The sequence below is a fragment of the Passer montanus genome, unplaced genomic scaffold (genome assembly GCF_014805655.1).
Source record: "Passer montanus isolate IOZ18808 unplaced genomic scaffold, ASM1480565v1 scaffold117, whole genome shotgun sequence".
In the NCBI taxonomy this organism is placed as follows: Eukaryota; Metazoa; Chordata; class Aves; order Passeriformes; family Passeridae; genus Passer; species Passer montanus.
The window spans coordinates 34,290-57,451 of NW_024358389.1; the positions used below are offsets into that span (position 1 = coordinate 34,290).

General features: G+C 40.6%; 3 protein-coding genes across 3 annotated transcripts; 1 reads left to right on the forward strand and 2 right to left on the reverse strand.

The window, feature by feature from the left end:
- Positions 1-1,797: 1,797 nt before the first annotated feature.
- Positions 1,798-2,745, reverse strand: LOC120496582 (olfactory receptor 6Y1-like). The gene has a single exon (XM_039697189.1). It carries the CDS (start codon positions 2,743-2,745, stop codon positions 1,798-1,800), a length of 948 nt encoding a protein of 315 aa, XP_039553123.1.
- A 4,263-nt stretch (positions 2,746-7,008) lies between these two features.
- On the reverse strand, positions 7,009-7,965 carry LOC120496583 (olfactory receptor 6B1-like). The gene has a single exon (XM_039697190.1). It carries the CDS (start codon positions 7,963-7,965, stop codon positions 7,009-7,011), a length of 957 nt encoding a protein of 318 aa, XP_039553124.1.
- A 17-nt stretch (positions 7,966-7,982) lies between these two features.
- On the forward strand, positions 7,983-22,153 carry LOC120496584 (histo-blood group ABO system transferase 2-like). The gene is made up of 3 exons (XM_039697191.1): positions 7,983-7,990; positions 19,655-19,789; positions 21,433-22,153. The coding sequence occupies exons 1-3, from the start codon at positions 7,983-7,985 to the stop codon at positions 22,151-22,153; spliced, it is 864 nt and encodes a 287-aa protein (XP_039553125.1).
- Positions 22,154-23,162: the final 1,009 nt, after the last annotated feature.

The window sequence follows — 23,162 nt, forward strand, 5'->3', positions numbered from 1 at the left end:
TTGAGAACTCAGGAATGTTTCAGTTATTGCTGAGCAGTGGTGGCAGGGGACATCTGACTCCAGCTGTGACACTCAGAGGGACATTCCAGACCACTGGCATCCTGCTTAGCAATAAAAACTGCAGGAAAAAGGAGAAAGGGATGTCCCTTCCAAAGGAGCCCTTAGGTGTGACCCCCATTTCCTTGGAGATGGCTGAACATAAAACCATATCTTCTAGATAAATAACATATTTATAGGGTGAAAATCTATATCCATGAGTAGTAAAGGAGCTGAGGGTAGTTTGCTTAGGTGTCTAAATAGACATGTCTAAACTTTAGGTATTTTTAGAAGAATTCATATCTAGCTGTAGCTGTGGCTCTTGATTTTCAATGCAAATCTAAAGAACTACTGATTTTTTTTATTGTTGTTCCTTTACAATGGCTCATATTGTGCTGTATATTCATTTTGTGTTAATTACCTATTTTCTCATAGCAGATTTTCTGCTAATGCCTGGATTACAGCCAGCACTCTGCATTTCTGGTGAGAGCTCCCCACTATGGTGAACTTCAAGCTGTTACTGACATTTCTCCTTAATTGTGCTCAAATCCTCAAAAAGTCTTGTTTGAAACAAGGCAATACATGGCACAGCACTCACAGACAAGATTCTTTCAGGTTTCTTCCCTGGAAATCTGAATAACTTCAAGCTGTTCCTGACATCTCTCCCCTTAATTGTGGTCAAATCCTCAAAAAGTCTTGTTTGAAACAAGGCAATACATGGCACAGTACTCACAGACAAGATTCTTTCAGGTTTCTTCCCTGGAAATCTGAATGTCAGTATTTTGCTAGTACAGAGCACAGAATATCAGATACCATGGTCTTAGTCACAAACTCAAACCCAGATTTAATATGCTCACATGGAGATGCACTCTGCTGACAGATTTGTTTGTTTATTACAGAATATTAAAAGCTCTGAAGCACTGTGATAGTCTGAACACAGAGCAGTTTTCCTAGAGGCACCATTTTATTTCTCACTGATAATCAGATTTTCTCCCAGCCAATCCATGTTTAGCTGAGATTCACCAGCTGTGTTTCCAGACTCCTGCCTGAGATCATTGCTCCTGATGAAATACTGCTGCTCCAAGGTTCCTGCAGCCTGAGGAAAATACTGAAGTGATTTATCCTCTGTCTGAATTTCTTTATGGAATACATTACTTGGTGTGAAATGAGCTTATTTAGGATACCTTGGTCCTGTTGTGGAGCTGAGACAGAGGCCAAGTGAATGCAGCTGTACCATGTGAATACTCACATTATACCTTCTCTAATGCCATATTAGAAACATTTTCTTCTTCAGAGGATGGCTCCTTTTATCCTACACCAGGAATCTAAGAATGTTGCAATTACCCATCCTTTTCTGCTGCCTATTTCTCTCAAGGGATAATAACAAAATCTTGGACTAAATAAATCACACATAGATAGCTGATTGTCACATACATTTTACAATATTTTCTGGACTCTATTCCATCTAGAGCAAACAAACCTGGGGTTCATTTTCCAGCATTTCCAAACATCTTTAAAAACAGAGCAGTCATTCAGCCGGAAACTTTTAAGAAAGGGTGACAGCATTGATTCTTAAGGGGAAAACAAGCAAAAAAAAAAAACCCAAACCCAAGCCAAAACCATAGTATATACATAGATATATCAAGGTTTAGTTCAATAAATATGAGTTGTGGTTGCATGGATTAAGGTTTGACCTCCTGATTTCAGCTCCTCAGTGCTGTCAGTTGATCTTCATGAGCAGAGCCCCTTCTCTGGGACTCCTCAGTTGATTTCTTTGGTGTCTCTTCTGCAAGTAAAAGTCTTCCTCAGGGCAACCCTGACTTCTTTGTTTCTAAGGCAATATATGAGAGGATTCAGAAGTGGCACAAGCACAGTGTACAGGACTGACACCAGCTTGTTAGCACGATAGGTGTACATGAGCTTGGGGTGGGCGTAGGTGAAGAGAGTGGTGGAGTAGAACAAAATCACCACGGTCAGGTGGGAGCTGCAGGTGGAAAAGGCCTTTTGCCTCCCCTGGGAAGAAGGAATCTTCAACACAGTGAACAGGATGCAGATATAGGAGGCCACCACAGTGCACAGAGGCAGCATGATGACCAGCAGAGCCAAGGTGAAGTCCACGAGCTCGGCCAGAGAGGAATCGCTGCAGGAGATGTTCAGGAGGGGGGAAATGTCACAGAAATAATGATTGATTTTGTCCACATCACAGAACGAGAGCTGGGCTATAAAGCTCAGCTTGATGGAAGAGGTGATCAAACCACACACCCAACAGGCAGCCACCAGCTGAGCACAGAGCTTGTGGCTCATGATGAGGGGATACCTGAGGGGTTTGCAGATGGCCACAACGCGGTCGTAGGCCATGACAGCCAGCAGAACATACTCAGTGCAAACAAAAGTCACAAAGAAATGCAGCTGTGCCATGCAGCCCTGCAAGGAGATCCTTTTGTCATGAGACAGGACATCTATGATCATCTTTGGCTCAATGACAGAAACATGCCAGATCTCTAAGAAAGACAGGTTCCCTAGGAAGAAATACATGGGTTTTTGCAGGCTGTGGTTATTTCGGATGATGAGAATGACAAGGAAGTTTTCCAACACAGTTAATAAATAAGCCAGAAGTAAAGCAGAGAAGAGAAGCAGCTGCAGTTCACCAGTTGTGGGAAAACCCAGGAGAATGAAATACATGACTTTGGTTTCATTCCTCCCACCCATCCTGTGGAAGAAAGATGAACCTTATCCACCTGCAATAAATTAATACAATGACACCTAACCACCAGGCTTAGATTCATGGTCATAAGTTACATCACCACTTAAAGACTCTATAAAAGCTCAGACATTTTTTTGCTGGGTTTTTAGAAATGAACTTTGTGAAATTCATCTGCTCAATTCAGAATTTTTCATTTTAAAAATTAAAGCATGCTTTTAAATTTACATGTCATGGAGATAAATATACATGACAAATTTACATTTCATGGAGATAAATATACATTACTAATCTCACATTAGACAAATAATGACTGATGCTAATATATTATCCATCCAGTATAAAGTGACAGGTTATGACCTTATAGACAGACATTCATGTTTCCAATGCTTTAGTTTCTACATCTAAACATTTCTAAAGTTATATCATATATATTCCATGAACTCTATATTACAAATCTCACCTTAGACAAATAGTGACTGATGCTAATATATTATCCATCCAGTGTAAAGAAGTGACAGATTATGAGCTTATAGGCAGACATTCACATTTCCAACACTTTAATTTCTACATCTAAACATTTCTAAAGTTATATCATATATATTCCATGAACTCTAAGAGAAATGTGAAGTACCACAAGGATATATTCATTTTGATAATAACAAAACCCTCCAAACATATCTGAAGGTGCCCACTAGAGGTTTCTGTATCTGGCTCTGAGCACACTAACATCTACACAAATCTTACATCTACACAGAGCATCTCAGATACAGCACAAGTGCAAGCAAATTCTAATTCTGGGTCTGGTTTGTTTGCAGCTAACTCAGATTAATCCTTCAAAAATAAGAATGGCTCAGCCTGTGCTGTAAAAAACAAAACTGTTCTCCACCTTCTGTAGTGGGAATCCACTGCCTTGGCTGCTCCTGGAGAATGTCATCAGTGGGGCAGAGCTGAAGTGTGGGCTGATGCGTCAGTGCTGTGATTTATACCAGCACAGAGAAATCAACTCTTTATTTACCTGTGGTGTCTCATGAGGTCTGATTCAGAAATTGTAGCTGGCCTCCCAAAGGAAGCAATCACAGAAAGAGGAGGGACGTTATTGTTTCCTCTGTGATTCCATGCAGAGTAGAAGAAATTCTGAAGATTTTTTTTTTCTGAGACACTGAACAGTGAAATAATACCTGCTAGTGTCTACTGATTTTTGTAGGGCAAAGTAAAGTAAAAACATATCCTGAGGCAGAGGATATGGCAGTCTTTTACAAAAAGGCAATCTAGAAAAATATTTTAGTGCCCTAATCTAAATCAGCAACCTTAACTGATAATGGCTTTTGGAGTGAGTGATTTTGGATAAGTGCAGTTGTACCCACACTGGAGTTATGTGTACAATCTTCAGAGACACAAATAGCCAAGCTATGCATTTTCTGAATTTTATCATATAGTTGAAATATGTTCAGAGCAAAAGGAGGATCAGAGTTAACATTGATCTGTCACCTGAGGAGGTCACCTGCCTCCCAAACAGAGCTGGGGAGCTGCTGCAGGATTCTGTAGCACAAAAAGCACAAAACCTGATGTGGTTCCTCCATGCTGCCAGGGGGGAGCAGTCCCTGGGTCAGCTGTGTGTAAAATCTCCCTCAAGCTGGTCTCATGTGAATCAGGTATCTTCCTTAAGCCAGAACCATGACTACAATTACATTCATACAGTGAGGATAATGGGAATTTAGCATCTAGGAGAGCTGGAATTACAGAAGTTATTTGGCTGTTAGGGCATAGTTTGATTTATTTTGTAAATATGTAAGAATCTAGTGACATTTGACATACCTTATGGTATGCTGTTGATTCTAACTTCTGGCCAAAGGCACATGTGCATGCTCAGGAATGTAAGGGCATCTCATGAAGAAGACAAAATTATTTAAAATAATGTCAGAGCATGGAGAAGGGAGAGCAGTTAGTGTTCTTACCTCATTTCTGTCAGGCTGGTGAGGGTCCAACTACCATGGACCAATTTTGGGATCCCTGCAATTCAAGGAAAATGTGGATAAACTAGAGAGGTGCTTAGCAAGGCCTGCTAAGGTATGAAGATATGACTCAGGGTACGCACCATGAAAAGAAGTTACTGGGTTTGTTCAGTATGGGATATTGGAGGCTGTGCTGTGGTCTAACAGTGACAAGCTATAAAAAGGGACAAAACCAATGATTTGCACCTCAGTAGCTGCTATTTAGGCCATTGGATGTGAGGTCAGAGCAGTGCTTGAACAGCTTTCCTGAGAGATTTCAGTACCTCTGACATTCTCATCTCTCAGCTAGAGAACAAGGCACAGCTGATGTAACAGACATGGGCAGAGTTATGCTGTAAAAGGGAAGTGAAATTATAAATATATTCACATCTGGAGTACTGCACCCAGCTCTTGGCTCCCCAGTGGAAGAGTGACATGGATCATCTGCACAGCATCCATTCCCTGGATAGGATTGAACATATTGCTCAGTGTTGAAATCTGCTCAGTGGGTACCAGATTGTCTTCCCTAAACATCAATTTCTGTTGCAGTTTGAGATGCCACAGACTTTTCCATTTGACATCCAGATCACACAAAAACTTGGGTTGGATGGACAGAACTTTACTTCCAGAATATTTTAACTCACTCTGCTGTCACAAACACATTTCAGAGTGGTCAGGTTTTTCAGGGACTTGTCAGGTCAAGCTTTGCAAAGCTCAAAGGACAGAGATTTCATGACCTTTCTGGGACTGTGATGTGGTGCTTCATCACTCTATCTTATCTGAAGTTAATTTGTTGGAACAAGTTCCCGTTGCTTTTGTCTTTTCAGGCATGCACAATTAAGAATTGCCTATATCTCCTCTGCAAGCCTCTTCAGGTGGTGGCAGACTGCAGCTAAACACCTCCTCAACATTCTCTTTTCTTAAAAAACTGCTCCCATCTGTCCCTCTCTGTGTGCTGTGTGCTCCCACCCTTCTGTCATTTGGTAACTCTGCTGGAATGTCCATTTTGTCCTTCTTCTAGTGGGAAGTGCCTAACTGGACACAGTAATGTTGATGGAGTCCTGGGTAACAAACAGAGCCCAGGATCATTTATCATCAGGCCTGCTGGTGCAAGATTTTGTGTCTGTGTGTTAAATTACCTTAAAGTTCTTCCTGACCCTCTCCTCTGAATGTTGCTTTAGGAATGATCTGTGTTTAGACAACTGATTCTTCTCTTAGTGCTTATATCTCCTCATGTGATGTAGAAGGACTGCAGGAAAATAACATTTAAAAATCGGGAGGCTCATTTAGCATTTAAAATGGAAATTAAACTTTGCAAATGAACTCTCTTCCCCGAAAGTAAATGTTTGTCTTCTGAATCTGAGCTACTTCCCAAAGTTATATGTGAAGTTAATGAAGAAGAAACTTTTCAGTGGTGGTTCATGGTCTCCTATCACAGCTATCTAAAATGACTGTTTTTATCTGAATCACTGAAATACTGCCTTCCTCACTCATTCCTGTGAAGAAAGTCAACATAACTATTTATTTGATGCCTCAAGTTCTTGAATCTAGTTTCATATTGAGTTGGATCAAGGTCAGAATGCAATTTTGTTCTTTGATGTATACCAAAAAAATGCATTAAGAGAAGGCAATTATGTTACTTAATAATTACATAACATATGTTATGTTATGTAATTATTACCTTTTTAACTCCTTGGGAATGATGAGTGATGTGTTCAGTTAGAAAAACCTTTTACATTCACAGAGTCATAGATTTTAGCTGAACATGCAGATTGACTCGGGAGAAGGAATTGTTAAGCACTGATGTTGAAAGAGACCCCCAATAACCATTTCTGTCAAAGTAGAAATCTCATTAGACTTTCATAGGATTTAGACACATTCAGTTGGAAGATCAGCTCCTGCCACTGTGATATTTTTATGAAAAATCCCTTTGCCAGGATTTTTTCTCCTGAGAAGCTGGGAAGCTTCGGCTTCTCCCTGTTTTCTACTTTGGAATGTGATTTGGAGAATTGTTGCTTAATGTTTTTACTTAATGTTTTTACTTAATGACCAATCCCAGTCCAGCTGTGTGGTCTGTCATGGGTTTTTATTATTCATTCTTTTCCTAGCTTTCTGATGTATTCCTTTCACTATTCTTTTTAGCATAGCTTTAGTATAGCATTCTTTATTATAATATCATAATATAATAAATCAGCTTTCTAAGAATTATGGAGTCAGATTCATCTCTTCCCTTGTCCTGGGACCCGTAAACACATCAACAATCTCCCAAGCATTACATTAGTGATCAGAGGCAGAAACTCTGGAGAGTTTCTTGCTACACAAGACCTTCAGTAAAGTGTCCTTCACCTCCTGGTTCCTCAGGCAGTAGATGCATGGGTTCAGCATTGGGGTGACAATGGTGTAAATGATGGAAACCAGTTTGTTGAGATCCCTGGAGTTCACACTCCTGGGCCGAGCGTACATGAAGAGGGTGGCTGAGAAGAAAATGACCACCACAGCCAGGTGAGAAGCACAGGTGGAGAAGGCTTTCGTCCTGTTCTGGGCCTTGGGAATGAGCAAAACAGTTCTGATTATGCAGGCGTAAGAAATTATGATGACGGAGAGAGGGATCAACAAAGTAAACAAGGCCGAGATGAAATCCACCATCTCAGCAAGGCGCCGCTGGGTGCACGAGAGGTTGAGCAGCGGGCTGATGTCACAGAAGAAATGGTTGATGACCCCAGGCCCACAGAAGGAGAGCTGGGCAATGAAGAAGACCTTGAGCACAGCGATGAAAAAGCCAAGCAGCCAGGAGCCCGTGGCCAGCTGCAGGCAGGCCCTGCGGCCCATGGCGAGCGCGTAGTGCAGCGGGGTGCAGATGGCCACGTAGCGGTCGTAGGCCATGGCGGCCAGCAGGACACACTCCGTGCACACCAGGGCGATGAAAAAGTACAGCTGGGCCATGCAGCTTGCAAAGGAGATGCTCTTGTTCTTCACCACCAAGGTGAGCAGCAGCTTGGGGACGGTGACTGAGATGTAGCAGGCCTCTAGGAAAGCGAGGTGGCCCAGGAAAAAGTACATGGGCTTGTGGAGCTGGGGGTGGGTTATGATCAAAGTGATGATAACGATGTTCTCGGTGACAGTCAGCAAATACATGGTGAGGAAAAGTACAAACAGCAGAGCCTGGAGCTCTCTGGTGGTAGGGAATCCCAAGAGGACAAACTCATGGATGTGGGTTTCATTTTCTTGTGGCATGATCTTGAAGACCGGGAATGTTGTGGTATTTACATTTTCTGAAAAAATCCCTTTGCTCAGGATTTTTCACCTGAGAAGCTGAGAGGCCTCAGAGAAAAAAGAAAACAATTTTAATTTAATTTTCTGCTCCTGTGTTTTTCTCATCCACAATGTGTTTACCCACAGGTGATTGTTTCAATAAATTCTGGTGTGAGTTGTTTTCACTCTTTGGCCAGTCACTGCCAAGCTGTGTGGAGACTCTAAAAAGAATCACAGGTTTGCATTATTAACTTTTTAGCATTCAGTAAGTATCCTTTCTGTATTCTTTAGTATAGTATAGTATTTTTAATATAATATAGTATAATAAAGTAATAAATTGGCCTTCTGAGAACATGGAGTGAGATTTGTCATTCCTCCCTGCCACGAAAATCCCTTCAAATACAATAGAATGTATGAGGAGCAAAAAGGAAAGAAATAAGGGAACATTTTGTATTATCTCCCCCGAGCACCCTCTTCATACTGGACTTGCAAATACATAGTTTAAAACATTCCACACCAGTTATTTAATTTACATCCCTTATTATTTAACCATTCCTTATTATTTTACCACTTCTGATTTTTTTTTTTTGTGGCCTACAGCAGGATTGGTGATTCAAATCCTGGCTTCAAGAAAATATTTGGGCTTCACTGATCTCTTCACAGACCTTCTTACCCCTATCTTCACTTAAAACACAGCCAGAGGGGAAGAGACAACATTATTAAATGTGTATTTGATCTCAGTTTGAGCTACCCCAGACAGAAGCACAGTCCTGCTGAGTGACTGCACTCATGCACAGCAAACTTGAGCTGGTTTATGTCTCACTTACTCCTGAATATTTGCAGAAGAAAATTAGTGTTTATTCTCTCACACAGAGTACTTTAAATAAGTTTGCTAAGGTTAAGGGATATATGCATTTGGGTTTTTATTTCAAAATTGTAAAGAACCCGTGCAGCTGAAAATTTCTCTCATTTTCAATGAATTGACTAAAATAGGCCACTTGTCCCCTCAAATAAGTTTTTACATAGTCTTAGACTACAATAATTACAGTAGCCATCCATCATTTTTCTTTTGCATTAATTGATAGAATTAATCTTGATTTTTCATTAAATACCTGAAGTTTGATGTTTATGCCTCTTCTTTTCTACTTCTTAGGGAAGATTCCAAACATTTTTTACATATTCCTCCACATTCCTATCCAAATCTCAAATTACTTTCTAGAATGATGTACAGTATATGTTACTAACAAAATATTTTCCATATAAAACATTAAGAGAAAAAATCCATTAATATTATGAAGAAAAATAAATATGTATTTTTGTCATATCATTATTTATTTGTCTTTGAGATTCAAAATATTTACTTCATATTAGATTTTTCTCTTGCATATGGATAATCTGTGTAGAATCAATCTGATTACATAACTTATATATTTCATTACAAGTACATCACTGCTGCCAAATAATAAAGTGACAGAATACTAAATACAATTTCATTTCTAAGGATGGCTTTCACGTCTCCCAGCCTTCCATCAGATTTAAGCTGTGGTAAATTCTCACAGGAAATACAGGTAACTCATTTTCCAGTTTCAAGCAGTACAAGGAAAAAAACCTAGTTTAAGTGATTTAGCACGCTATAGAATCTAAACCATAATAGAAAAGTGTCTGAACCAAAAGGATATCAAAAAGAGAAAAGAAAAATTATGGTTCCCCATTCTATTATAGGCTTTTAAAAATCCAGATCTACCTTATAGCACATTAAAATATTGACTAGCACTACTACAATTTTAGAAGGGTGGTTAATTGGAGCAATTCAGGTACCTGTCCTCAACTAACACAGCAGTCTCAGGTGGCACAGTAAGATAATTTCCATATTTCAAGAATTAAGCTTTTCAATGTAAAAATAATGGTGAATGTTTTTTTACATTCTAGTCCACTGAAAGTAGAATAAAAATGCCTTTTTTACCACATGAACATGCCCAGAAGCCCTGCTATTGCATAGAAAACACAGAGTGAGGGAAATGTTATATTTAACTTATGCTCTCAACAGAGGTTCTAAGATTTTTAAAAGCACATAAAGTACAATAAGAAATTTCCATATTTCTGTCTTTTAATCTGTTAAATCCAGCTCTGTTTTCCTTTCCAAGAAATCCCTCTCTCTTCTCTCTCGCACTTTGAGAAACATGTCCACGTTTCTCTTGAAAACTGCTCAGAGCATCAGAGAATCCCAGAATCACAGCATCCCAGACTCCCAGAATCCCAGACTGGTTTGGGTTGGAAGAATTTTAAAACCCACCCAGTGCCACCCCTGCCATGGCAGGGACACCTTCCCCTGTCCCAGGCTGCTCCCAGCCCTGTCCAGCCTGGCCTTGGGCACTGCCAGGGATCCAGGGGCAGCCCCAGCTGCTCTGGGCACCCTGTGCCAGGGCCTCCCCACCCTGCCAGGGAAGAATTTTTTTTCCAATATCTGATCTAAACCTGTTCCTTTTCAGTTTGAAACCATTCCCCCTTGTTGCTCCAGTTCCTGATAAGAACTGGGAATGCCATTTCCAAGACACTCACAACCTGTCTTGGAATTCTCAGAGCTTAGTTGAGATCAGATGAGAAGAAACACCTCTAACAAACCTAAAGAAATGAAAGGCTTTTTGTCTAACAAGAGATCATATCTGTGCTTTTCTCTCCCCCATTTAGCTAAACCTTACCCCTGTGCTGTTCAGTTTCTCTCCAGGCTGGAAGCTGCTTTGTTGGTGGCTGCTTTGTTAAAAGCTGTGAGCACAAACAGTTCCTGCAGGCTTTTGTCACTTCAGCTGAGCCTAAGATTTCCCAGGACGGTAAAATATCTCTCAGTATATTACCCTTCAAAGCCCAAGAGAGCTGGGAACAGAATTAGAGGGAATAATTTCCTCTCTTTTGTCTAAACCTCATGGAAGGTGTTGCTCTGCTGGTGGTTGGTTGTTTGCTTGCTAATTTTTTTATGTGCTAATTATTGTAGCACTATTCATACTTTTTTTTTCCTTTCTCCCAAGTCACTGCTGTGTGTGACAAGGCATCAGAGCAGAACTCAGGACATTTGTACTTTGCTGGTGGCTCATGATGGGGAGCTCTGAGCACTAAAACTCTTCACTTATCAGTGCCTTAGTCTCTCTGTACTTTAAATTGTGGAAGAGGTTTTACAGCAACTTCTGTGAGCGAGAGGGAAGTTTAAGAAGAGGATCCATGTTTACCCCTGAAAGAATTTCCTACCAAGGTCATTGATGCAGAAACCAAGAAAGAAAGAAGGATAAATAAGAGAAACCTGCAACTGCCTGTTCCAATGAGCACTTTGTCACTGGTGACCAATGAGTAAAGTGTAAACATATGAGTTTTGTAAGAAAGTATAAAAAGCATGCAGGCTATAATAAAAACAATTTGAAGCCTTCTGAAAATGGAGTGTTGCTTTGTGTTGTCTCCATCTCAACCATGACATTAAATAATTATTGCACTGGTTTTGAATATTACTTGAGGTTCCACAAAGAAAGTAGTACCCAAGCATTAAGTATCAATAATATTTTAGGTATATATTAGGCAATATTTAGGTAAATATTAGGTAATATTTCCAGAGGGGAAATCCAACTCCCTGCACGTGCCTCCAGCTTAGAGTGAGATACAGCCCAGACAGAAGACACCCAAATATTAAACACACACCTATATTCAATCAATATAACCACTTTTTATCCCTTTCATTTTGTCTCGCCTCTGCTTTTAGGTAACCCACAAAGGTTGCAGTGGTAGGGAATAACTGGCTGCTGCAGGTTTCCTGTTGTTTCCCCATTGCTCAGGTGACTGCACTCCCACAAAAGGGGAGGATTGGGGTGGAGGTTCCTCCTGGCCCCGAGCCCAGGGCTGACACACACAGAAGGATCTGAGAGCTGGTTCTGGTTCAGCAGGGCTGGGAGCAGCAGAGAGCAGCAGCTGCTGAGGTGTGAGCATTGACAGATCCACAGGTGAGTGCTGGAACCCTGGAAAATGAGAATTTTGGACTTTCCGTGCTGACAGGCTCTGACCCCAGGAGAACACTGCATTGACCTGAGGATGTGGAGAAAGCTTCCAAAATGGAATGATAGAACTGGGATTGTGGGTGTGGAGTTTGAATAGAAGTGTGTAATATCACAGGGTGGAAAATTTAGAGTTTGAGGTTTTAAAATATAGTAATAGATATAGAGCAAGGGCAAAGTTCTAGGGCGATGACTGGTCCTTCTTTCTTCTCCTCCTTCTTTCTTCTTCTCCTTCTTTCTTCTCCTTCTCCTCCTGCTTTCTTCTCCTTCTTCTCCTCCTTCTTCTTCTTTTCCTCCTTCTTCTCCATGGGTTTGGCTGATTTTATGTAATTGGATAAAAAATCTGCATTGTGGGCCACAAATGGTTGGTTGTTGGGTTAAAAGTAAAAATAATTTAGGTGTAATTTTTTAATTGGATAGGTTTTTTTCCTAAAAGACCTTGTAGCAACGGATATGGGGCCATTTTGTAGCTTGTTAGTGAAATGCTGTAGAACTCATGGCTTTAGGACTGCAATATAATGAGTCAGGCTGAGAAAGGATTGCAGCAGGAGCAGGTGCTGAAAGCAGGGGGTGGTAATACTGACAAACAGAATGCCCCAGAGAGTGTTTTCAGAAGGATGGCACAAGGGAAGATGTGGCTGAACCCCAGTTGTGAACAGCCCCAGAAGGGATGGAGAAGCTGACCCAGAGAAAAGGAGTGTGTGACATTCAACTTAGGAAGAAAGAGAATTGCAGCAGTGAGGGACAGAGCAGGAAACCCAAGGAAGCAAGGTCGAAAAGGAGAACTAGACAAAAAAATAAAATGAAGAGAAGAGAAGAGAAGAGAAGAGAAGAGAAGAGAAGAGAAGAGAAGAGAAGAGAAGAGAAGAGAAGAGAAGGCACGGCACTGTCTGGGGAAAAAATAAAACCTGATTCAGAGAAAATCTGAAATGAAAATTATTGGTTTGAACAATTCAAAATGGTTTACTATACTATTGTAAAATGAGAGCTCAGTGTGTAGCAAAGTGTGTAAAGATGTAGTATGTGTTATATATACCTAGATGTATATAGGTATATATAACACTTATATATATATACCTATAACACTTATATATATATAAACAACTTTTTGTCTAGAAAAACTATTTTTTTCTCTGTATTATGTCCAGACCTGCAGTGCAAACCAAAAGACTTAACCAGTATTTAATAACTACAGTATTTGCTGCCTATTTGTGTTTGTGTTTGGTTTTTTTTTTCCCACTTTGCTGTCAATCCAGAGTTCCCAATCTTTTTTGCAGCACTAAGGAGATGAGAATCACAAAATTACATGGACTGGCTATTCTAGTGACAGCAGGGATCACTGGTGCAATCTGGTGGGTGTTTAACCTTTGATAATTATTCTCAACTAGCATTTCCTTCTATTGCCCAGACTGAGGCAGATTTCTTCTAACTAATGCAACTACAGTGTGAGCATTTACACAAAGCTAAATTCAAAATCCCCTGTTACATTCAAAACAAGGTGTGGACATTTTTAACCTTTTCTGTGAAATTCTAAAAGTCTGATTACTTGTCTCTGTGTATTCCTGTGAGCCCAAGTGTGTGTTTTCATGTTTACATCCCTCACCTCTGTGCTCCAGACCAGCACAAGGATGCTGGAACTCTGTGGAGTGGATTTAGCTGTGTTTGATATAGCTGCATTTATTTATGGTTGGTTTGAGTCTCCCTTGGTTGTCAAGTTTGCTGCAAGGATTTCTTAGTTGTTTCACTAGACTATTCGTTCTGAAAGTAGTTTTTCTTCTAAAATAAGGAACAGAAAGTATGCATGAACAACCCCTCACCTGCTTTCAAGTATTCTTCAATCTAAACAAGCTTTTCATGGTGTGTATTCAGTGCTCTGGAGCCTGAAATCAGACCAGAGGGGGTTAATTCAGAGTTGGCTGGGCAACATTCAAGATCTGTTCCGACTGGAGGAATTAGGACAAATTTTCAGCCACTCTTTCTCTGCAGCAGAGTACCAGATGCTCAAATGTGAGCACAAATGCTCACATTTTTGTTTAAAATTACACTCAGATCTCACAGAATGGCCAGAGCAAAGCGATGCTGTGAGCACCTGGCTTCAAGAGTCACAGGCAGTTCTAACATCCACTGAGACCAAACTCTGCTGCAAAGCACACACATTTAATTTGGTGCAAGTAGTCTGGGGCAAATTAAATCATTAGATCATCAGAGTTAATTGATCTTCAGATAACTTTAGGCTAAACTCCTGTGTGAAAACTGCCAATCACTTGTTTTTAAAATTTTAAAAGTAATAAAATGGTTATAAAAATAGTAATATAGTTAGAGTAATAAAAATTTGGACAATTAGGATTAGGACAATATGAGACAATGAAAACAAAGAGTTACAGACAGTCTGGGTACCTCCTTCTGGGCAAAATAAGCCCAAAAAAGGACCCACATTAACAGAGGATTAACCCTTAAAAGCAACAGCCTGTTGCATATTCATACACCTCATACATGATGCATAAATTCCATTCAGACAAAGGATTCTGTCTGGTCAGTGTCAGCTTCTTCCTCTGATTCCTGATGGTTCTTCAGGGCTGAGGAGGCAGGAGAAGTTAGTGTCTTCTGATAACAGGGCAATAAATTCTCTTTCTCTGAAAGATTTAGGAGTCCTGTGGCTGCTATCTTGGTGTGAGTACCTCATTCCTTTCTTTAAAAAAATACCCCACATACATAGTTTCTATTTTATCATTATGTTATAACCTAAAACTATATTTAACACACTACTTAAGAAAATGAATACAGCATAACTTTCAAACATAACACATATAATATTCATTTTAATATTTACAAAAAGCCAATCATAAAATTCACATTTTTCACATCCTGTCTTGAAACAGCTGAGATTTGCAAATGCTCATCACCATACTGACCCCACAAATGTGTGTTCTGTTAGATTTATTTTATCATTTCAGTCACAAAGGAAGTGGAGGAGAGGTTGATTTTTGTTTTTATCATGGACTCATTGCTTTCTTATCCTGTCCAAGGTACCACTACCCTTTCTCCCCAGCCACAGCCCAGGAACACAAAGCCTCCCCTGAAGAGGATTCAGTGCTGTAAGTTCTGCATGCAAACCCAAACAGAATAAAAAAGTAATAAAAGGGGTATGGACAAAGTGGAGAGAGTTTACCAAAGGACCATTCCAGACCATGAGGACAACACTTATCTGAAAATACTCATTTTCAGGCACCAGATCCCTGCCCTAGAAGTGCTAATTTCCATTTTGATGTGAGCCACCCTGCTCACAGGGTGAGCCCAGCCAGCAGGCTCAGAGTCCTGAGACTTCATGTGGGCAAATGGGAATCCACTGGTGCAGCTCCCCCAAAATCATGCAGTGAAAAAGGAGTTTAATCCCACTGATCTGGATGTCTGGAAGCTGCTGTCTCTGAACCAGGGACTCGTCCAGGCTTCCTCTGTATTCATTAAAAAAATGTGGGCCCTTTGGCATATTGTCTGTTCCCTCTGGTTTAGTGTTGTCCACATAAAAGATTCCAGATATAGAATCAAGAAAGAGTTTAACCTGGTAGTTTACCTGAAACTTCCTGGGGTTTTAGTGCTTAGTTTCATTTAACGGAACCATTTTTACTATTTTCTTTTTTTTTTTTTAATTATGAATTATACTTGTCTTATCCCCCCTGCTCTTTTTTCTTCAGTTTCCCCTCTTCATCACTTCTTTTAGAACACACAGTTGTGTAATTCTCTAGAAATGCTGCTCTAAGGACTCCAGCATATATGACATGGGGAGAAATAAACTTTATTGCCAATAAAGTAATATGACAAAAACAATGCATTTTTTTGGTCATTCATTTGAAACTTAAAAGATTGCAGTATGAGAACATTTTCATACCACCACCCTAAAACAAAAAAAGTTTATATGGCTAGATATCTTTCTGGTTTTGTGTACATGTGATTCTTTTAATTTCCCTCTATTAGCCTGTTTAATCTGTTACATTTAGTAAATGTTCCCACTTTACAGAACCTGTTTTTCCTGGTGGAAAATCTAGGAATCAAGACTGGTGGGTTCCCAGTCAGTGACCCATCCACAGAAGCCTGCACAAGCAATGAGAATGGAGAGCAGTGACCTCTGCTCTGTGTCCTGTGGACATAAACCTGTCAGAAAAACACAAATTTAGTACAAGGTCTTTGGTCTTACTGGACCAGGCTCTCTCTGTGTAGAAGTAAAACTGGATTTTCCCCAAGATGCACCACAGCAACAGGCTGAAAATAATTGTAAAGCTGATTAATTTGCATTCAGCTCTATTTACACCAGCTGTTAAATGTAGTTCACATTGTATATGAACTTATATAAATAATTAAATAGTGTTTGTGATGGAGTCTGGAGGCACACTGACACTGAAACTGAAAAATCTCTTGTGGGGCTCATCTCTCAGAAAAAGAAAATCTGAAACTTCTGTGCCACAATGCATTTATGTATATTTTATTTCTCCCTCTATAATATTTCTAATATTTTTTTAAATTTTCATTTGCAGAAAAACAGAGTTGCATGAAACATCTCTGATGCTCCCATGGTAAGTGTACCTGCTCTGGCTTCATGACCCTGCAATCCCATTGATGTCAGAGACACAGACTGGCACTGACAGCACAGCTGAGGGCAGGACAAAATGAACAGGAAAGGACGTTTTAGAAAAGCAACTCTTCCAGAAACCATCAGAAATGCACAGATGAACAATCTTTAATTTGTAACTTTCAGAAAGGAAACTGATACATGATGGTGAATGTTGAAAATATTTTGGTTTAATTTTATCATAATTCATTTTTTTGCATCCTCTGTCACCACTCAGAAGCTAAAAAACAAGGTGCCTTGGCTGGTACTATTTTTTTGTGGTGGCAGTCAGCATCATACGTGATGTCTAAATACCTGTGGAATTAACATTTAGGTCACTGGGATAAACTATTTTCTGGAATTGCCTATTATAGAGCCATTTGCAGTAGGAAAAAAAATCAAAACAAAATAAAAAAAGTAATAAAAGAGGCATGGACATACTGGAGAGGGTTTACCAAAGAATCATGAAGGGCTGGAGCTTGTCTCCTATGAGGGAAGGCTGAGAGAGCTGGGACTGTTCAGCTCAGAGCAGAGCAATCTCCCATCTGCTCTGGAAAGTAGCCTGGCTGAGTGTGGGAACAGAAAACCAGAAATCTCCACAGACACTGAAAAATTTGATCTGTAACCTTGGAAAAAATTTAGATTCTATTATATATAAACTATATATATATTTATATATATTTATATTTATATAGACATATATAGAAATATAAATAAATTTATTTATAGAAATATATTTTATATAATAAATATATATTAAAATATTTACATATATCTTCAATGTAAATAATATATATAATTATATGTATAAATACAATATACAGACATTAAGCAGAAAAAAATCATAAACTTGAATTTCTATAGTCGTAGGTGAGAATGTGCCTTAAGTAAGGGAGAAACTGGACTGGGAAGATGGTGAAAGGTTATATAAAATAAAAAGTGTGTGGTTGTAAAAAATAAACTGAGAGTTTAGAATTTATAATAAAAGCCAATGTGTGCATGTGAGTTAGAAGATCATTGGGTAAAAATATCCACAGTGCAGCAGAAGTGAGTACAGGTGAAGGGTTAGAAAAGCAAAGTAAATCCTGTGGCAACTGTCCATTGGGTTAAAAAGTTGTATATTGCCTTGTAACAAAGAACTTGTGACTACTTTGAGCTATGGCTGAATGCTTGCTCCTCTAAAAGCTCACAGCCCCTGAGACTGATGTTTGTCTGAGCAATAAATCTTTCTGAGCTTGAAAATATTCCCACCCCTTCCTTTCCAGCAGTGACAGCTGACCTAACTAGCAGAGCTGCAAACTCCATTCCCAGTGGGAAGATGTTCTTCTGAGATAAAGCAGTAAACAACAGCCCAGGAAGCATCAGGGAAATACCTGTCCATCATCCCAAAGGAATTAGGGAGCAAATTAGGGATCTCCTCCTCCTCCTCTTTGCAAAGGAGGAGGAGATAAACAGCCCAGCTGGAGAGCCTCCATCCACGCTCAGGGAAGGCTAACTAGCAGAGCTGTAAACTCCATTCCCAGTGGGAAGGAGATGTTCTTCTGAGATAAAGCAGTAAACAACAGCCCAGGAAGCATCAGGGAAATACCTGTCCATCATCCCAAAGGAATTAGGGAGCAAATTAGGGATCTCCTCCTCCTCCTCTTTGCAAAGGAGGAGGAGATCAACAGCCCAGCTGGAGAGCCTCCATCCACGCTCAGGGAAGGAGCAGAAATCTGTGCTGCACTCAGAAATCTGTGATGAATTGGATGTGAAGATTTGAATTATGATGGCAGAAAGAAATTATTCATGAAGTCCTTCAGCCAGTTTCCTTAAGAGGGATATTTCTCAGAGAGGAAATTGGAATCTGCCCACCTAATGTGATACAACCAGGGGATGAATTCAAGTTTCTTGAGAAATAGGATGAAGGGTCACATGAATGAGACTTTTCCTGCATTTATATATCCGTTAAATGGTGATTTTTACACAACACAAATACTTTGTTGGGTATCTTTAGTCTTGCATGTTTAAGAATTATGAACAACTATTAATTATTATATATAATAATTAATTGAATTATTGAATACTAGAATAGAAATAATTATTTAATAACTATATAAAATCTTATTATGGTGTTGTTATATTATATCTAAATATGTTCTATTGATAATCATTGAATAATTATTAATTAATATAATTATTTTATATATATATATATATATATATATATATGGAGAGCTGTACATCTGGAACAGTGCAGCTGAGGGCTGAGAGCTTTCCAGGAGAGACAGGCTGGAACAATGGGAGGATGTGCTGGGCTCTGTGTGAAGGGATGAATGATTGTGAAAAGCTCCTCTGAGTGACAGCTTGGGAGCTGGGGGGTGAAAATCAAGGACAGACACCTAGTGCAGGTGTCTGCTCCAGGATAAGGTGGCTTGATGTTGCAGTAAGATAGAAAAATTATAAAGAAATAAAAAAAAAATCAGGCCTGCTCCGTTAAATTACTGGCTGGCCTTGTCAGGATAACACTTTGCAAGTTCCCGTGTAAAAGCAATCGTGGTGTGAGCAGTTCAATAACATTAACAATCTATTCCTGGGTGAAAAAACACCAGCAACTGCATAAACATTTAATCTAACCCATGAGAAGCAGTGAAAAAAATGTCAACAACTGAAGAGCAGAGAGACTTAATAGACCAATAAAATACCTTTTACTAACCAATAAAGTAACAAGTAAGCTGCTTGTAAGTAGCTTAGTAGTAACTACTACTTGTTACTTGTAAGTAGCTTAGTACTAACAGGTAAGCTACTACATAAACTAACAAGAAAGCTACTGAACAACTGGAGTCACACACGAGTATAAAAATGTGTAATGTGAATAAAAAATGGGCTTTTTCCACCATGAAGAAAATGGAGTCTGGTGTGATATCTCAGATTTTGCTGACAGTACTTTCTTGATTTCAAAGTGAGACTGGAATGATTAAGTCAGTGTTATATCTGTGTTTGTTTTGATGAATTTCCTGGGCCATCTCAACCCTGCTTTCCTTCCCACCCCCTGCAGGAGACGGGATGTGCTGGTCTTGACCCCATGGCTGGCTCCAATTGTCTGGGAAGGCACTTTCAGCAGAGACATCCTGGACGCTCAATATCTGCAGAAGAACCTGGTCACTGGAGTGGTCACTTTTGCTGTTGAAAAGTATTGGTTTGTCATTTTTTTCTTGTCAAATAGTTACACCTCTCTGCAGTACTGCTGGTGGAGCACTATTGTATCTGCAAGGGATGCCCCAATGAAGGCAGGAATGATGAATCTGACTCCATGTTCTCAGAAGGCTAATTTATTATTTTATTATACTATATTATATTAAAGAATGCTATACTAAACTATTCTAAAGAATACAGAAAGGATACTTCTAAATGCTAAAAAGATAATAATGAAAACTCGTGACTCTCAGCAGAGTCCTGACACAGCTTGGCCCTGATTGGCCCATGAGTCAAAACAACTCACACCAGAGTCCAATGAAACAATCACCTGTAGGTAAACAATCTCCAAGTACATTCCAAAGGAGCACAACACAGGAGAAACATATCAGATAAGAATTGTTTTCCTTTTCTCTGAGGTCTCTCAGCTTCCCAGTAGAAAAATCCTGGGATTTTTTTAATAGAATGTGAATGCCACAGAGCACAAGTGAGAAACATTCCAAAGACTGAATGTGAGCAGCTGTAGACTGGGAGAAATGTGATATGTCAGTGTCACCTTCCAGAGTAAGGCAGCTGGCTGGGAATTGTTTTGAATAGGACAAGAAAATAGTCTTGGAAATATAACTAGCATTTTTGGCCCATTTAAATAAAAATTCTAGCTGCTGCTACATTTCTAACATGCTTTCCCTCTATCCTGCACTAAAAAATAGAAAAATTCTGTGAAGTTGAGATTTTATTTGGTTTCTGTAAGAGTTTAAAGGCAAAATATTAGCTCTAGTAAAAACATTAATCACACTGTTACAGCTTGGGGAGGTTCTTTTTTGAGTTTCTGAGCTATACTCTATACCCTGTACCTCCACTGTCATCTTGAGTTACACAGCAGCTTCAGGCAATCAAAACTATTTAATTGATAATTTTTGCCCTCTCCTATGAAAGCAGTCTGAGAGAATTGGGGTTGTTGAGCCTGGAGAAGACAAGGCTCCAGGCAGAGCTTAGAGCCCCTCCTGTACCTAAAGGGGCCCTACAGGAAAGGCGAGAGGGATTTTTTACAAGACTGGGTAGTGACAGATGAGGGAGAATGGCTTTACACTGGAAGAAGGTAGATTTAGATCACATATTAGGAAGTAATTCCTCACTGTGAGGGTGGCAGGCCCTGGCACAGGGTGCCCAGAGAAGCTTTGGCTGCCCCTGGATCCCTGGAAGTGCCCAAATCCAGGTTGAACAGGGCTTGGAGCAGCCTGGGTAGTGGAAGTTGTCCCTGCCATGGCAGGGGGTGGAATGAAATGGTCTTTAAGGTCCCTCCCAACACAAACCATTCCATGATTCTCTGTTGATCCTCTTTAGGAAGTTAAAATATTCCACTGCAGAAAGAGTGCCAGGGAGGGATCAGAGGAAATATTTACATTATGGAGTGATATTAGAGAGCAGCATTGGGTGAAAGGCGCCTGTTCTGTGAAAAGCTAAAATGTAAATGTGCAGCAGCATGGGGAAGGTCTGAAGGGCAGCAGCTATGTTAAATAAAGCGCACTAACACCATGAAAAGGAGTAATGGATGGAAAAAGACAAAGAAAATTTATTTGAAAAGCTGTCATTCTTCAGCAGGAGGAACCTCTCCATTCTTTTCCTTTCCATGTCTCTTAGAGATGTCCAGTTCATAGAAGGGTTCATGAGCTCTGCCAACAAATACTTCCTTGCTGGGCACCCCGTGATCTTCTACCTGTTCACAGACAGTCCCGAGAAGATCTCCCACCTTCAGATGGCCCCTGAGAACCACCTGTTGGTCATCCCTGTGCAGAAGGACCCCAGGTGGCAGGACATCTCCAGCAGCCGCATGGACATCATCAGCTCCTACATCCAGAGGCAGTTCCAGCACGAGGTGGACTATCTGTACTCCATGGACATCAACGTCCAGCTCCTGGCACACATCGGCGTGGAGATCATCGATGCCCTGGTGGCCACCATCAGCTCCTGGCAGGTCACCCCACAGCAGGACAACAAAGCCTCCGAGACACACCCTGACTCACAATCTGCCATCCCTGAGGGACAAGGGGATTTCTACTACACAGCCAGCTTCTATGGGGGCAGCGTGTCCGAGGTGTACAAACTGACCCGAGCCTGCTCTGCAGGGCTGCTGCAGGACAGAGAAAATGGCATTGAGACCCCCTGGCACCACGAGAGCCACCTCAACAGGTACCTCCTGCAGCACAAGCCCACTCGCCTGCTGTCCCCAGAGTACTACTGGGACACAGAGCTGAGCCCCAGCAGCATCCAGGTGAAGAGGATGTGCCCTGTGCGCCAGCACAGCCAGGGGCAAGCTCCTCAAACAAAGAATGTGAGGCCTTTCTCTTCACAGCCCCACTAAACTGAGGCTTGGGGCGAAGGAAGTTTCCCTCTGTTTGTAGGACTGCACACATTTTCTCACATAAAGTGGGTCTCCTTAGCTAGGGACTACTAAACCTGTTGCTGTTATATTTTTGGGAATTTTTTTTTTTTTGCCAGGATACTAAAGAAAAACTCATTACTCTCTCCTCCAGAGTCCAACACAGCTTGGACCCTGATTGGCCAATAAGTAAAAACAATTCACACGAAACCAATGAAACAATCACCTACCACATTCCAAAGCAGCAAAACACAGCAGAAGCAAACGAGATAATTATTGTTTTCCTTTTTCTCTGAGGCTTCTCAGCTTCCCAGGAGAGAAATCCTGGCAAAGGGATTTTTGCAGACAATATGATGGTGACAGGAGGACTGGCTGTGAATGTGGACAAGTGCCAAGCTGATAAGGTGGAGCAGGCCAGGAAGTCACACATGAATCAGGATGGATCATTCTGGGATGACCTAACCTCTAGCATGGTAAATCACTGCCTCAGCATGGAAGTTATGGCCTCTAAACAGAGATTCATGCTGTGGGTCAGGTTTGACAGGACCAGGGCACAGAAAATCCGGGCTTCTAAAAAAATTGTTATGGACATGGCTGAATAATGAGTGGAAAAGACCAGAGTCTTTAGATTGGGGTAGTGGGAAAATATGAGGCCAGAGCAGGTTGTGATGCAGAAGTGAATATAACTAAGGAGACAGGTCAGCCTTACACACTATTCTGCACTGCCAGGTAATTGCAGCTGTACACAAAGCCATCTCCAGAAATGCCTCCAGCAGTGCTTGTGACACAGTTCTGCAGCTCTGCTGAACCACCCCCACGCAGCCTCCCCCAGCTCCTCCTGCCAGCAGCTGGCATTCCTGTCTCTCCAGGTGCTGCCTGCAGCACAAATCCAGCAAATCCAGGCTGCTGCTCCCATCTGCTGCCCGTGGTGTTCACTGCAAGCCTCTCCCTGCCTGGCAGCCAGCAGCAACAGCAGCAGCTTGAAATAATC